Source organism: Sapajus apella, unplaced genomic scaffold (genome assembly GCF_009761245.1).
Source record: "Sapajus apella isolate SASKATOON/1434 unplaced genomic scaffold, GSC_monkey_1.0 scaffold42, whole genome shotgun sequence".
NCBI classification, from domain to species: Eukaryota; Metazoa; Chordata; class Mammalia; order Primates; family Cebidae; genus Sapajus; species Sapajus apella.
This window is the reverse complement of record NW_022436982.1, coordinates 12,012,653-12,026,626: the sequence shown is the minus strand read 5'-3', so window position 1 is coordinate 12,026,626 and position 13,974 is coordinate 12,012,653. Positions and strand designations below refer to the sequence as shown.

At 41.5% G+C, this 13,974-nt stretch overlaps 1 protein-coding gene across 2 annotated transcripts in view; it reads left to right on the top strand.

The window, feature by feature from the left end:
• MTAP (methylthioadenosine phosphorylase) overlaps window positions 1-13,974 on the top strand; it is a 94,212-nt gene that overhangs the window by 43,155 nt on the left and 37,083 nt on the right. For both annotated transcript variants that reach the window (XM_032300063.1, XM_032300062.1), the window contains exon 6: window positions 10,633-10,872. In XM_032300063.1, the coding sequence (XP_032155954.1) occupies window positions 10,633-10,872 (240 nt within the window). The remainder of the gene's footprint in view (window positions 1-10,632; window positions 10,873-13,974) is intronic.

Sequence of the window (13,974 nt, the reverse complement as noted above, 5' to 3'; positions counted from 1 at the left end):
ATGGGGTCTTCTAGATATACAATCATGTCGTCTGCAAATAGAGACAATTTGACTTCCTCCTTTCCTATTTGAATGCCCTTTATTTCTTTTTCTTGCCTATTGCTCTGGCTAGAACTTCTAATACTATATTGAATAGCAGTGGTGAGAGAGGGCATCTTTGTCTGGTGCCACATTTCGAGGGGAATGCTTCCAGTTTTTGCCCATTCAGTATGATATTGGCTGTTGGTTTGTCATAAATAGCTTTTATTATTTTGAGATACATTCCATCGATACCTAGCTTATTGAGGGTTTTTAGCATAAAGGGCTGTTGAATTTTGTCAAAGGCCTTCTCTGCATCGATTGAGATAATCATGTGGTTTTTGTCTTTGGTTCTGTTTATGTGATGAATTACGTTTATAGACTTGCGTATGTTCAACCAGCCTTGCATCCCCGGGATGAAGCCTACGTGATCATGGTGGATAAGCTTTTTGATGTGCTGTTGCAATCGGCTTGTCAGTATTTTATTGAAGATTTTTGCATGTATGTTCATCATGGATATTGGCCTGAAGTTTTCTTTTCTTGTTGAGTCTCTGCCAGGTTTTGGAATCAGGGTGATGTTGGTCTCATAAAATGATTTGGGAAGAATTCCCTCTTTGTATTGTTTGGAATACTTTCAGAAGGAATGGTACCAGCTCCTCTTTGTATGTCTGGTAGAATTTGGCTGTGAACCCGTCTAGACCTGGGCTTTTTTTCAGTGGTAAGCTCTTAATTGCTGCCTCAACTTCAGACCTTGTTATGAGTCTGTTCAGGGTTTCAATTTCTTCCTGGTTTAGGCTTGGGAGGAGGCAAGTGTCCAGGAATTTATCCATTTCTTCCAGGTTTATTAGTTTATGTGCATAGAGTTGTTTGTAATAATCTCTGATGATGGTTTGAATTTCTGTGGAATCTGTGGTGATATCCCCTTTATCGTTTTTTATTGCATCAATTTGGTTATTCTCTCTTTTCTTTTTTATTAATCCGGCTAGTGGTCTATTTTGTTGATCTTTTCAAAAAACCAGCTCCTGGATTTATTGATTTTATAAAGGGTTTTTTGTGTCTCTATCTCCTTCAGTTCTGTTCTTATCTTAGCTATTTCTTGTCTTCTGCTTGCTTTTCAGTTTTTTTGATCTTGCTCCTCTATCTCTTTCAATTTTGACGTTAGGGTGTCAATTTTTGATCTCTCCTTCCTTCTCATGTGGGCAGTTATTGCTATATATTTTCCTCTAGAGACTGCTTTAAATATGTCCCATAGATTCTGGTATGTTGTGTCTTCATTCTCGTTGGTTTCGAGGAACATCTTTATTTCTGACTTCATTTCACTGTTTATCCAGTCAACATTCAAGAGCAAGTTGTTCAGTTTCCATGAAGCTGTGCGGTTCTAGGTTAGTTTTTGAATTCTGAGTTCTAACTTGATTGCACTGTGGTCTGAGAGACTGTTTGTTACGATTTCCGTTCTTTTGCATTTGCTGAGGAGTGATTTACTCCCAATTATGTGGTCAGTTTTAGAGTAGGTGTGATGTGGTGCTGAGAAGAATGTATATTCTGTGGATTTGGGGTGGAGAGTTCTGTAAATGTCTGTTAGGTTTGCTTGGTCCAGGTCTGAGTTCAAGTCCTGGATATCCTTGTTAATTTTCTGTCTGATTGATCTGTCTAATATTGACAATGGGGTGTTAAAGTCTCCCACTATTATTGTGTGGGAGTCTAAGTCTCTTTGTAAGTCATTAAGAACTTGCTTTATGTATCTGGGTGCTCCTGTATTGGGTACGTATATATTTAGGATCGTTAGCTCTTCTTGTTGCATTGATCCTTTTACCATTATGTAATGTCCCTCTTTGTCTCTTATGATCTTTGTTGCTTTAAAGTCTAATTTATCAGAGATGAGAATTGCAACTCCTGCTTTTTTTTGTTCTCCATTTGCTTGGTAAATCTTCCTCTATCCCTTTGTTTTGAGCCTTTATGTATCCCTGCATGTGAGATGGGTTTCCTGGATACAGCACACTGATGGGTTTTGGCTATTTATCCAATTTGCCAGCCTGTGTCTTTTGATTGGGGCATTTAGTCCATTTACATTTAGGGTTAATATTGTTATGTGTGAATTTGATACTGCCATTTTGGTGCTAGCTGGGTGTTTTGCCTTTTAGTTGAGCTGGTACTTGTTGTTCCTTTATATGTGCAGAGCCTCTTTCAGGAGCTCTTGTAGAGCTGGCCTAGTGGTGACGAAATCTCTGAGTACTTGCTTGTTCCCAAAGGATTTTATTTTTCCTTCACTTATGAAGCTTAGTTTGGCTGGATAGGAGATTCTGGGTTGAAAGTTCTTTTCTTTAAGGATGTTGAATATTGGCCCCCAGTCTCTTCTGGCTTGTAGGGTTTCTGCTGAGAGATCTGCTGTGAGTCTGATGGGCTTCCCTTTATGGGTAACCTGACCTTTCTCTCTGGCTGCCCTTCGTATTTTCTCCTTCATTTCAACCCTGGTGAATCTGACAATTATGTGCCTTGGGGTTGCTCTTCTTGACGAATATCTTTGTGGTGTTCTCTGTATTTCCTGGACTTGAATGTTTGCCTGCCTTGCTAGTTTGGGGAAGTTTTCCTGGATAATTTCCTGAAGAGTATTTTCCAGCTTAGATTCATTCTCTTCGTCGCATTCAGGTACGCCTATCAAACGTAGATTAGGTCTTTTCACATAGTCCCACATTTCTTGGAGATTTTGTTCATTCCTTTTTACCCTTTTTTCTACAGTCTTGCCTTCCCGTTTTATTTCATTGAGTTGATCTTCGACCTCTGATATCCTTTCTTCTGCTTGGTCAATTCGGCTGTTGATACTTCTGCATGCTTCGCGAAGTTCTCGTGTTGCGTTTTTCAGCTCCATCAATTCACTTATATTCCTTTCCATTTTGTTCATTCTTGTTAGCGTTTTGTAAAATCTTTTTTCAAGGTTCTTAGTTTCTTTGCATTTGGTTAGAACATGTTCTTTAAGTTCACAGAAGTTTCTTTCTACCCATCTTCTGAAGTCTGATTCTGTCATTTCATCACACTCGTTCTCCCTCCAACCTTGTTCCCTTGCTGGTGAGGAGTTGTGATCCCTTGTAGGAGGAGAGGTGTCCTGGTTTCGGGTGTTTTCATCCTTTTTGCGCTGGTTTCTTCCCATTTTTAAGGATTTATCCACCTGTCGACTTTGTAGTTGCTGGCTTTCAGATTGGGTCTCAAATCTTTCAGATTGACATTCTGTTTGTTGATGATGAGGTTATTTCTGTTTCTTGGTTTTCCTTCTGACAGTCTGGCCCCTCTGCTGTAGGTCTGCTGAGGTACACTCCAGGCCCTGCTTGCCTGGGGTTCACCTGCAGCAGCTGCTGAACAGTAAGGGTTGTTACCAGCTTTCTTCTTCTGCCATCTTTGTCCCAGAAGGATACCTGCCTAGTGTCAATCTGATCTCTCCTTTATGAGGTGTCTCTTTGGATATATAGGGGTCAGGGAGCTGCTTGAGGAGACGGTCTCTTCTTTATAGGAGCTCAAATGGTGAGCTGTGAGCTCTGTTGTTCATTCAGAGCTGCTGGGCAGGTACATTTAGGTCTGCTGCAGCAGAACTCAACTGCTTTTTGTTCCCAGGTGCTCTGTCCCAGGTATTTAGGGCTTTATGAGTTTCGGTTATGCTGCTGCTTTCTCTCTTTTTTTTTTTTTTTCTTCTTCAATGCTGCCCTGCCCAGCAAGGAGGCAGCCTAGTCACTGTCTGCCTGTAGAGGCTTTGCTGAGCTGCTGTGGGCTCCGTCCAGCTGCCGAGTGAACGTCCCTGCAGTCCTGTTTATATGGGTGTAGTTAGAACTGCTTTGGCGATGGTGGCCCACCTCTGTTGAGGCGGGTTGCCTTGGCAACGGCAGGCTGCCTCAGCAATGGCGGGCTGCCTCAGCATTGGCTGACTACCTTCGTAGTGGTGGGCTGCCTCGGTAATGGTGGACGCCCCTCCCCCACAGAGCTGGACTGTCCCGGGTTCAGCCATGCGTGCTGTGAAACTCTCAATCCAGAGTTTCTGGTTGCTGTTCTTTTGTGGGGGTCGGAGCAGCCGAGCCTGATCGCCTGGCTCCCTGCCTCGGAGCCTTTTTTAAGTTGGTGTTCCAGTCACCTGTTGAAGAGGCGCCGGGGTCTGTTTGTTTTCCCCTGCGGCCACTCACTGTGCTGGCTTAAACAGCACACTGAGGTTTGTGGCGCTTTTTTTTTTTTTTTTTTTTTTTTTTGCTCTGGAATCTACTGTCATGGTTCTACAGTCCCCTTTTTAAACAGATGAATGGGCGACTTCCCGTGGCTCCAATCGCCAGCCAAAAGGGCACCCGGACCGGTGTATTTTGTACGGAGAACCGCTGCTCCGGGGCACCGACAAAGCAGCCGCGCGGGGCAAAGCAGCGGCGCCGGCCAGCACAGTTGTGCTGGCCGAAACAGCCATGCTGGTGACCTGTGGAGCTCCTCCGCCTGGGAATTTCCTAGTCTGTGGGCAATAAAAATGTGGCGTCCACTCACCCTCTGTGCTTTCACTGGGCGCTGCAATCCTGAGCTGTTCCTAAATGGCCATCTTGGATCCTCCCAGGAGATTTAACATTTGAGTGAATGGGCTGGGAAAGGCAGACCCACCTTTAATCGGGTGGGCACAGTCTAATCAGTTGCCAGCATGGCTAGAATATAAGCAGGCAGAAAAATGTGAAAAGAGAGACTGGCCAAGCCTCCCAGCCTACATCTTTCTCCCGTGCTGGATACTCTCAGCCCTTGAACATTGGACTCCACATTCTTCAGTTTTGGAACTCAGACTGGTTCTTTTTGCTCCTCAGCCTGCAGTTGGCATATTGTAGGACCTTGTGATCATGTGAGTTAATATTTAATAAACTCCCCTTTATATATTTATTCTACTAGTTCTGTTCCTCTACAGAACTCTAATACAGATCTTGGTACCAAGAGAGGTTCTAAAGGAACAGAATATTAAGGATAGAGTTCTTTTGTTGGTTTGGGGGGTTCTGGAGTTGGCTGCTTAATATGATTAGACCCAAAGATGCTAAGGCCTCTACTTCTAATAGTATAGAGAACACTGATAGTCCTTGGCATGAACTGTTTAGAGAGTTATGGAAAATAAATGCATTTGATACTCCTGATTCATCATTCGTGAGAGGCAAGGACTCTACATAATACCTGTGACCATATGTGGGGTCACCTTTAGTGACTCTGTAATAATACCTTTGACCATATGTGGAGAAACAAGGAACAGAATGAAGCTGGTTGGTTGCTCCTAAGTTCAGTGGACAAAGTGATGAAAGAAAATAATGAACTCAGCGATTCTGTCTCCCAGTTTCAGAAGCAGATACTGAACCTCAAATATGCTAAGATTGCGCTGAATGACAGCCTTATCTCCTCTAGAGAAAGAGCTGAAATTGTAGAAAAACAGACTATTAAGTGAGTGGCTGACCTGCAATGAAAGGTACATGCACAGCCTCGCCACGTGTCTACTGTTAAACTGAGAGTTGATTGAAAACAAATGAGACCCTGCAACTTGGAATTGGGATGTGTGGGAGGACCCTGATGAAGCTGGGGTCACTGAGTTTGTAAACTCTGATGAACTGTTTTTTGCCAGAAGAAACAGCTTTCCCATCCCCAGAAGTGGCAACATCCTCTCCCTGACCTATGATGCTATCAGCCTTTCCACCTTTGTCTGAGGAGATACACCCTGCATTGCCTGAGGCAACAGTGATGGCCACCCTTGAGGCAGTTGCCAGGCAAGATAATGTTGATTCTACCCAGGAGCCACCTACAAGACTCCCATTTGCTTCTAGACCTATAACTAAAGTCCCCATAGGCCCCTAGAGGTGAGGTTGAGATTGTGACCCATAAGGAGGTGTGCTACACTCAGAACCACTTGGGTTTTCCAATTTATATAAACAGAAATCTGGAGAACAGGCATGGGAATGGATACTAAGGGTGTGGGATAATGGTGGAAGGAACATGAAGTTGGATCAGGCTGAATTTATTAATTTGGGCCCACTAAGTACAGACTCTGTACTTAATGTTGCAGTTCTGGGAGCTGGAAAAACTAGTTTACTTGCTTGGTTAGCTGAAATATGGATTAAAAGATGGCCCACTGTGAGCAAGCTGGAAATGTCTGTTCTACCTTGGCTTAATTTAGAGGAAGGTATCCAAAGGCTTATAGAAATTGGGATGGTGGAATGGTTTTGTCACTTTAGACCTACTCACCCCTGCTGGGAGGGTCCAGAAGATATACCCTTGGCCAATGCCTTGCGAAATGGATTTGTGAGGATAGCATCTGCATCTTTGAAGAGCCCTGTAATTGCTCTTCTCTGCATGTCAGATCTAACTTTGGGAACCACAGTCACTCAACTACAAAATTTAAATGCAGTGGGAATAAGTGTATTCCAAGGTGGCAGGGGCCATGTGGCGGCACCCAACCATCAAAGACAAGGTGGGTATAGCTACTCTAATGGGCAGCAGAGGGAAAATGGCAATCAGAATAGTCTGACTCATGTAAAGCTCTGACACTGGCTAATTAATCACAGCATTCCTAGAAGTAAAATTGATAGGAAGCCTACTGCATTCCCACTTAATTTATACAAGCAGAAAACTTCTAGGTCAAATGGACAGAAGACTAATTTGAATTATAAATACAGAGAATCACAGCCCCTCAAACAATTTCTAGACTTGAGCCAGTTTACAGATCCAGAATGCCTTGAATGAAGTGGGGGCTGGGTCCCTTGAGAAAAGACCCCACTATATTACTGACAGTTTATGATGTGAGTATTTCTCAAATCCTTCCCAAGGAGACCTCTAGCCTTTTACCAGAGTAACTATGCATTAGGGAAAGGGAAATAATCAGACATTTCAGGGACTACTGGACACTGGCTCTGAGCTGATGTTGATTCCAAGGAACATAAGACCTAATTATGGTCCTCCAATTAAAGTAGGGGCTTATAGAGGTCAGGTAATTAATTAATGGAGTTTTAACTCAGGTCTGACTTACAATAGGTCCTGTGGGTACCTGGACTCATCTTGTGGTCATTTCCCCAATGTCAAAATGCATAACTGGCATAGACATACTTAGCAGCTGGCAGAACCCCCACATTGGCTCCCTGACTGGTAGAGTGAGCGCTATTATGGTGGGAAAGGCCAAATGGAAGTCATTAGAGCTGCCTCTACCTAGAAAAGTAGTAAATCAAAAACAATATTGCATCCCTGGAGGGATTGCAGTGATTAGTGCTACTACCAAGGACTTGAAATATGCAAGGATGGTGATTCCCACCACATCCCCATTTAGCTCTCCCATTTGGGTCATACAGAAGACAAGTGGATCTTGGAATATGACTATGGATTATCATAAACTTAACCAGGTGGTGACTCCAGTTGCAGCTGTTGTACCAGATGTAGGTTCATTGCTTGAGCAAATTAACACATCTGCTGATACCTGGTATGCAGCCATTAACTTGGCAAATCTTTTTTTCTCCATTTGTGTCCATAAGGCTCACCAGAAGCAATTTGTCTTCAGCTAGCAGGGCCAGCAATATACCTTTACTGTCCTACCTCAAGGTTATATCAACTCTCCAGCTTTGTGTCATAATCTTATTCAGAGAGACCTTGATTGCTTTTTGCTTCTGCAAGATATTATACTGGTCCATTACATTGATGACAGTATGCTAATTGGATCCAGTGAGCAAGAAGTAGCAAATACAATGGACTTATTGGTGAGAAATTTGTGTGCCAGAGGATGGGAAATAAATCTGACTAAAATTCAGGGACCTTCAATATTTTTAGGGGGTCCAGTGGTGTGGGGCCTGTCGAGATATTCCTTCTAAGGTGAAGGATAAGTTGCTGCATTTGGCCCCTCCTGCAACCAAGAAAGAGGCACAATGCCTGTTGGTCCTATTTGGATTTAGAAGCAACACATTTCTCATTTGGGTGTGTTACTTTAGCCCATCTATCAAGTGACCCAATAGGCTGCCAGTTTTCAATGGAGTCCAGAACAGGAGAAGGCTCTGCAGTATTTCCAGGCTGCTGTGCAAACTGCTGTGCCATTTGGGCCATATGCCCCAACAGATCCAATGGTACTTAACTAATATAATGGAATATTCTCAGCCATAAAAAGGGGAAAAAATAATGGCATTGCAGCCACCTAGATGGAGTTGGAGACCATTATTCTCAGTGAAGTAGCTCAGGAATGAAAAACCAAATGTTCCCATTTGTACATGGAAGCTAAGCTATGGAGATGCAAAGGCATAAGAATGGACTATATACAAAGGCAATATAATGGACTTTGGGGCGTCAGGGGGAAGTAAGGGAGGAGGGTCAGGGATAAAAGACCACACATTGGGTGCAGCGTATACTTCCTGGGTGACAACTGCATCAAAATATCAGAAATCACACTAAAGAGCTTACACATATCACAATAAACACCTGCTCCCCAAAAACTATTGAAATGAAAAAAAGCCTAGTAATAGTGGTTTCCCTTGGGGGAAGGGACAGTGGTTTTATTACTTAAGTTTTGTACCATGTACAAACATGTGTTCCAAAAGCAGTGTTACCTCTATCATTTTAGGAGTTAATCTGAAACTCATGAAAGTCCTGACATTAAATCTATTTAGTCTGGTGATCTAATATTGCTAGTTCCTTGGTGAGGGTTGTGGTAGTTCCAATATCACATCTGTCTAGTAGTTTACAGCACTTAAATGAAATAAGAAAATTAAATCATTTTAACCCCAGACCTGGACCTTGACCCTGTATTTCGTATTTTTTGCTACCTTAAGATAATGTTAGCTGTTCTTGAGGGAGTGCAACGTGCTAGTTCAAGTGGCCAACACATTTTCATAGCCTCCATTTCTTCCTCCTCCTCACAAGCATGGTTCCTATCTCCCAAAGTACCAGAGTGATGGTGAGGATTTGTCAAGGGCCATTCATCTCTAGAAGCACTCTGAACTTTAGCCAAGGCATACAGCTCAGTTATTCAAGATCTTTAAAGATATTATTGAACCAGCAGGAGTGGGCTTGGTATGTCTCAACTTTGGGGAGAAAGGAGGTAGAGATTTAGGCTTTTGCATTTATAACATACATTTATAACATACTAACACAAAAAGTGTTAGTTAAGCATAATTTTATTTTCAGCATTTGTAAGATAAACATGATGTAGCATCAACTGTTCGTTGTCCATAGCTTGCTAAATTTTGAGTTGCAAGGCTCTTGTTAAAATTCTGTTTCCCATTGCAGTGGTACAGTGTAAGTTATTTTTTAAGGAAATAGGTTAATTTGTTTATGTGATGAACACATGTGCAGGTACGACTTTGCCTAGATTGGAGACTTTTACTTTGAGTCATTCCACTTTATTTATATAGTGTCCCCGTAACCTTAGCCAACTATGTGTAGAAGCTGCCAGTATTAATTGTTAGAAGACCAGCTTAGCATTTGTGCATACAGTGTTTACAGCATACTTGGCATGCTTCTATGCTGATATATACCTTAGTTCATTTACTATTCCTCATAAGTTTGAGTTATGCATTACCACTATTCTCAGTTTACACTTGAGAAAACTAAGGCATACAGAGATTAGATTATTTTTAACAGAGCTTCAGTAAGTTAATAGTTAAGTTGAAAAGTCTATTTTTTAAATTAAAAGGGTACATTGAAGCATAAGCTAAGAAAAAGTGAAGTCAACTTGAAGATTAGAGGTACAGTATTAAATAAAACACTGGAGAAAATGATCAAACTTTTTAATGATGTTTCTAAAAATCCATGCCTAGCCTTGCCACTAAAGGAATTCTAAGATGTTTATCCCTGAACAGAAAAATATTAGCACAAATCTGTGGAAAGGCAATAGGCAAAAGAGAAATCACTCTCTAACCAGAAAAAGCTTTTTCAAAAGTCTTCAGATTCTGTAGTTTTAAAAGTAATGAGAATTAATTTATCAGAAGCCTGGAAATAGAACTCAACACGCCTGTTTGTGAAAGATGAGCAATGACAGACACCTTAGCTTAGCCTGCAAGACTAAGGCTAAGACTCAAGTCTGTACAGCTAGTGCTCGACTTACGACCACGATTGGGACCAGCAGACCGGTCGTAACACGATTTGGTCGAAAGTTGAGTAGGCTATATGTACAGTTGAAATGGTGCACACGGAGATGGTAGTGCTGCTGGAAGCTGGTCCGCACTGTCGTACGCCCAGCTGGGCAACGTTTGCGTTGCCAGACGCGGAGCAGTCGTGGCTAGCGATTGTGGTTGTAAAGTCGAATGGTCGTAAGTTGCATGGGTCGTAAGTCGATCAATACCTGTATTCTCAAACCAGCCTAGCCTCTTAAAGTTGTTAAGAAGCAAATGAGATTAAAGCATATAGACTGGTGAGTAGAAAGAGCTCAGTGCTTGCTTGTGTAGCTATTAGTTTCTATGTGCAAAGGGCTGGGGGAACAGAGGATTATGTAAATGAGAAAGGGTCCAGGAAACACCCTTCTGTGGTCTTCTAGGTTTTCTTCTGGCATTTATTATAGTGACAAATCATCTTTAAGAAATTAGCTTGTTAAACATTGGAGGAAAATGCAGCCTTAAGTTGTACATGTACTTGTATGTTTTGAAGTTTCTGGTTTTTCTTTCATAGGTTCTTATAGAGACTGCTAAGAAGCTAGGACTCCGGTGCCACTCAAAGGGGACAATGGTCACAATTGAGGGACCTCGTTTTAGCTCAAGGGCAGAAAGCTTCATGCTCCGCACCTGGGGGGCAGATGTTATCAACATGACTACAGTTCCAGAGGTGGTTCTTGCTAAAGAGGCTGGAATTTGTTATGCAAGTATCGCCATGGCGACAGATTATGACTGCTGGAAGGAGCACGAGGAAGCAGTAAGTAGAATCCTCTTCTGAGCACAGATGGTGTGGGTTTCTGGGTGACAATAAGAGGGTGTCTTAACTGTTTATTTCTTTTACACTAGTTTCTGAAAGTGCCTTTCTACAAGGTTTGGAAGTTGTCAATATTTTCTATAGGTTCCATTGGAAGGTAAGAAAAAAGATCATAGGAAAGAAACAGATGCTTTTACCTAAGGATCAACAGTGAGTAGTACATTGTAGGCATGTAGATGTGTTGGGAATCATACTGAGACTTGGGCCTTATCTTAAGGATAAAGGTGTATTTTGATTGCCAATTTCTTCTGCTATGCCACTGGTTTTTGTTTTCAAGAACCCTTTCCTGGTGAGAGGGCTATATGTTCACACCCATCTATTTAACCTACCATGGCTGGATGCTATGTTCAGCATAGAAATGTGACAGCAAACAGACAAGTCCTTAAGGAGCCAACGTTCTGTTACAGGAGACACAAGTCAAGTAAACCAATATAAGAAAGCTAATGGTTATAAAGAAATAGAATGATGAGGTACAAGGGTACCTATTGAGTTGACCAGACCAAATATTTGAAGTATGAGAAGACTTCCTGTTTTAAGTGTGATGGGCAAAAAGGGCATGATTGAGTAGAGTGGAAAGGAAGGAGATGGGAGAAGGGAGAGAAAGCAGGGATGCAATACGGCAGAGCCAGGCCATATAGACCGTGTTAAGGGTTTCAAATGGAAGGTCAGTTAGGGGTTCAGGCAGTGAAGGCAGCAGGATCCAGCTGGAATTTGAGGACACTGGAAAAATGAGGTCAGCTTCCAAAACAAATACTTTCCTTGTGGAAATGTTTAAACATCTACGTAAGTACAGGGTGGAGTATAATGAATTCCAGGTACCCATCACCCAGGTTCCACAATTAGCCATAGCCAGCCTTGTGTCATATGTATGTCCCTACCTATTTCTGTCTCCCTGGCCCTCATCTTAAACTTAGTATTTTCCTAAATGGTCTTTTTAAAAATTAAATCATAACCATACCATCATTGTACAAAAATAGTGATATTAATTTCTTAATATAATCAAATATTTAGACTATTGATTTTTTCTTCAGTCTCATAATTTTTAACAATTTGATCAAATCAGAATTCCTTACAATCCATACATTGTATTTTAATGATATGCCTTTTATCACAATCTAATTTTCACCTGCTTCTCTTTTTATTCCTTGTGTTACTTGAAGAAACTAGATCATTTGTCCTGTCGTTTATCTCATTTTAAGATAAAGAAAAGGACAAAACTGCAGTCACTTTTGAAGTAAGGAAAAAAATTGGGGGTGACCTTTCTAAGCACATTTAGGGTAAGTGACATCTCCAAAGAGGCCTTTACCACCATTTTAGAGAGTTGTTTGTTTTACTATCTAATTTTACATAAAACTGGGTTAGATCTTCCTGCCACCTGTCCATCCATGTGTGTGGTGTTTTGGGTCGTAGATGAACACAGGTTCTTTGTTTTTCATGAGTTCCTTATGATGACTTCTCCGTATAATAAACTGTTTGCTTAGTACTAGGATGCCTTTTCTGTAAGAGATTTGCCAATTCTTACATTAAGTCACAGCATAATATCTTTTTTGGCAGCTTTGGTAACCTAAGGAACAACTCAGCATTATGATGTCAAGAAGCTGCTTCCAATTAGTAGGAAATTCCAGCCCCCGCCACACCCTGAGAGTGGTTTGCTTCCTGCCTGTGACTTTCTGCTTAGTCTAATAACATATGTCCCCTCCTTTGTAGAACCAGCAGTGATTTCCTTTAGTAGCCAAACGAGGTTGGGGAAACAGTCAGCTGGAGCTACTTTGTTGAAAAGCAGAGAAACTAAGCTCTGTAAATGGTAAGGCTTGAAGATAGCGTTAAATACCACAAGGAAGGCACAGATAAAGATGGCAGTATTTCAGCCAATCGTGTGTGTCATTGTGCTTTGTGTGGATGTGCAGCCTGGCATGGCAAGAAGGATTTGAGTTCTATAAAGCTGTCTTCAGATTCCAGTTGCTCCATTTACTTGTCACACTGGGCAAGTTATTTCAGTTGTTTACTCTTCTGTAGAATGAAGCCAGGGTTCTGGGTGAGAAGTGGAAGTTATTTAGTCATTATTCTGACCTCGAAGGATTACTGGAAGAATTAAACCAAATGATATATGTGAAACAACGAGTATAATGCTGGTTCATAGGAGGGTGATTAACAGATGGTGGCTCTGATGGAGTGGGGGGCCTGAGAGGTAGCATTTGAGCTGCACCTTGAACAGAGGGTTTATTATGGGAAGGTCAGTAGGAAGGACATTTTGGGTGGAGCCCAACAGCTGGAACAAAGAGAAGGGATGTCAGTGCCTATACAGAAATAATCAGTCACAGGAAAAAACATATAAGGAAATGAGTAAATACAAGGCAAACTTCTTGGATGCTTCATGTCTCTGCATTCAAATACTCAGCTTAAAGCATACCATTTACACGTACCTGGCAGATAACTAGCCTGTCACTGCTTTGTGTTCCCATAGTAGTGTGAGCTCCCCTCTGCTACAGTGTTCATCATTTTTTCCTAAACACATCTTGGTGTTTATGGGCGGGATCTGGCCTATACTTAAGGAAATAGAAAGGTGTAATCGTTATGGCCCTGAATGTTGGATTTCTTCAAAGCATAGTAAGGCATGTCAAGTACTCTAACTCTGATGGAAGTTTTATATTCACTTTCTTCAACTTTTTCTTATGAAGCTATTTTAGTCATATACAAAAGTAGCCAATAGTACAAACTTCCATGAATTCAGCATCTAGCTTCAACCATTATGTTAACTTACAACCAATATAATTATTACTTCCATTAGTAATTTTATCCACATTATCATTTTCATTCTCCGGTTATAATTCTTTAATATACCCAGCCAAAATTTAAATTTCTAGTTGAATGCCTTAAAATATTTTGTTGGTTGCAAGCTTTTTGAGAAGGAGCCAGGTCATTTGTCCTGTTGAGTTTCCCACAGTTTGAATTGCTGTGGAGAAATACCTGAAACTGGGTAATTTATAAAGAAAAGAGGTTTAATTGGCTTATGGTTCTACAGGCTGCATAAGAAGTGTGATGCTG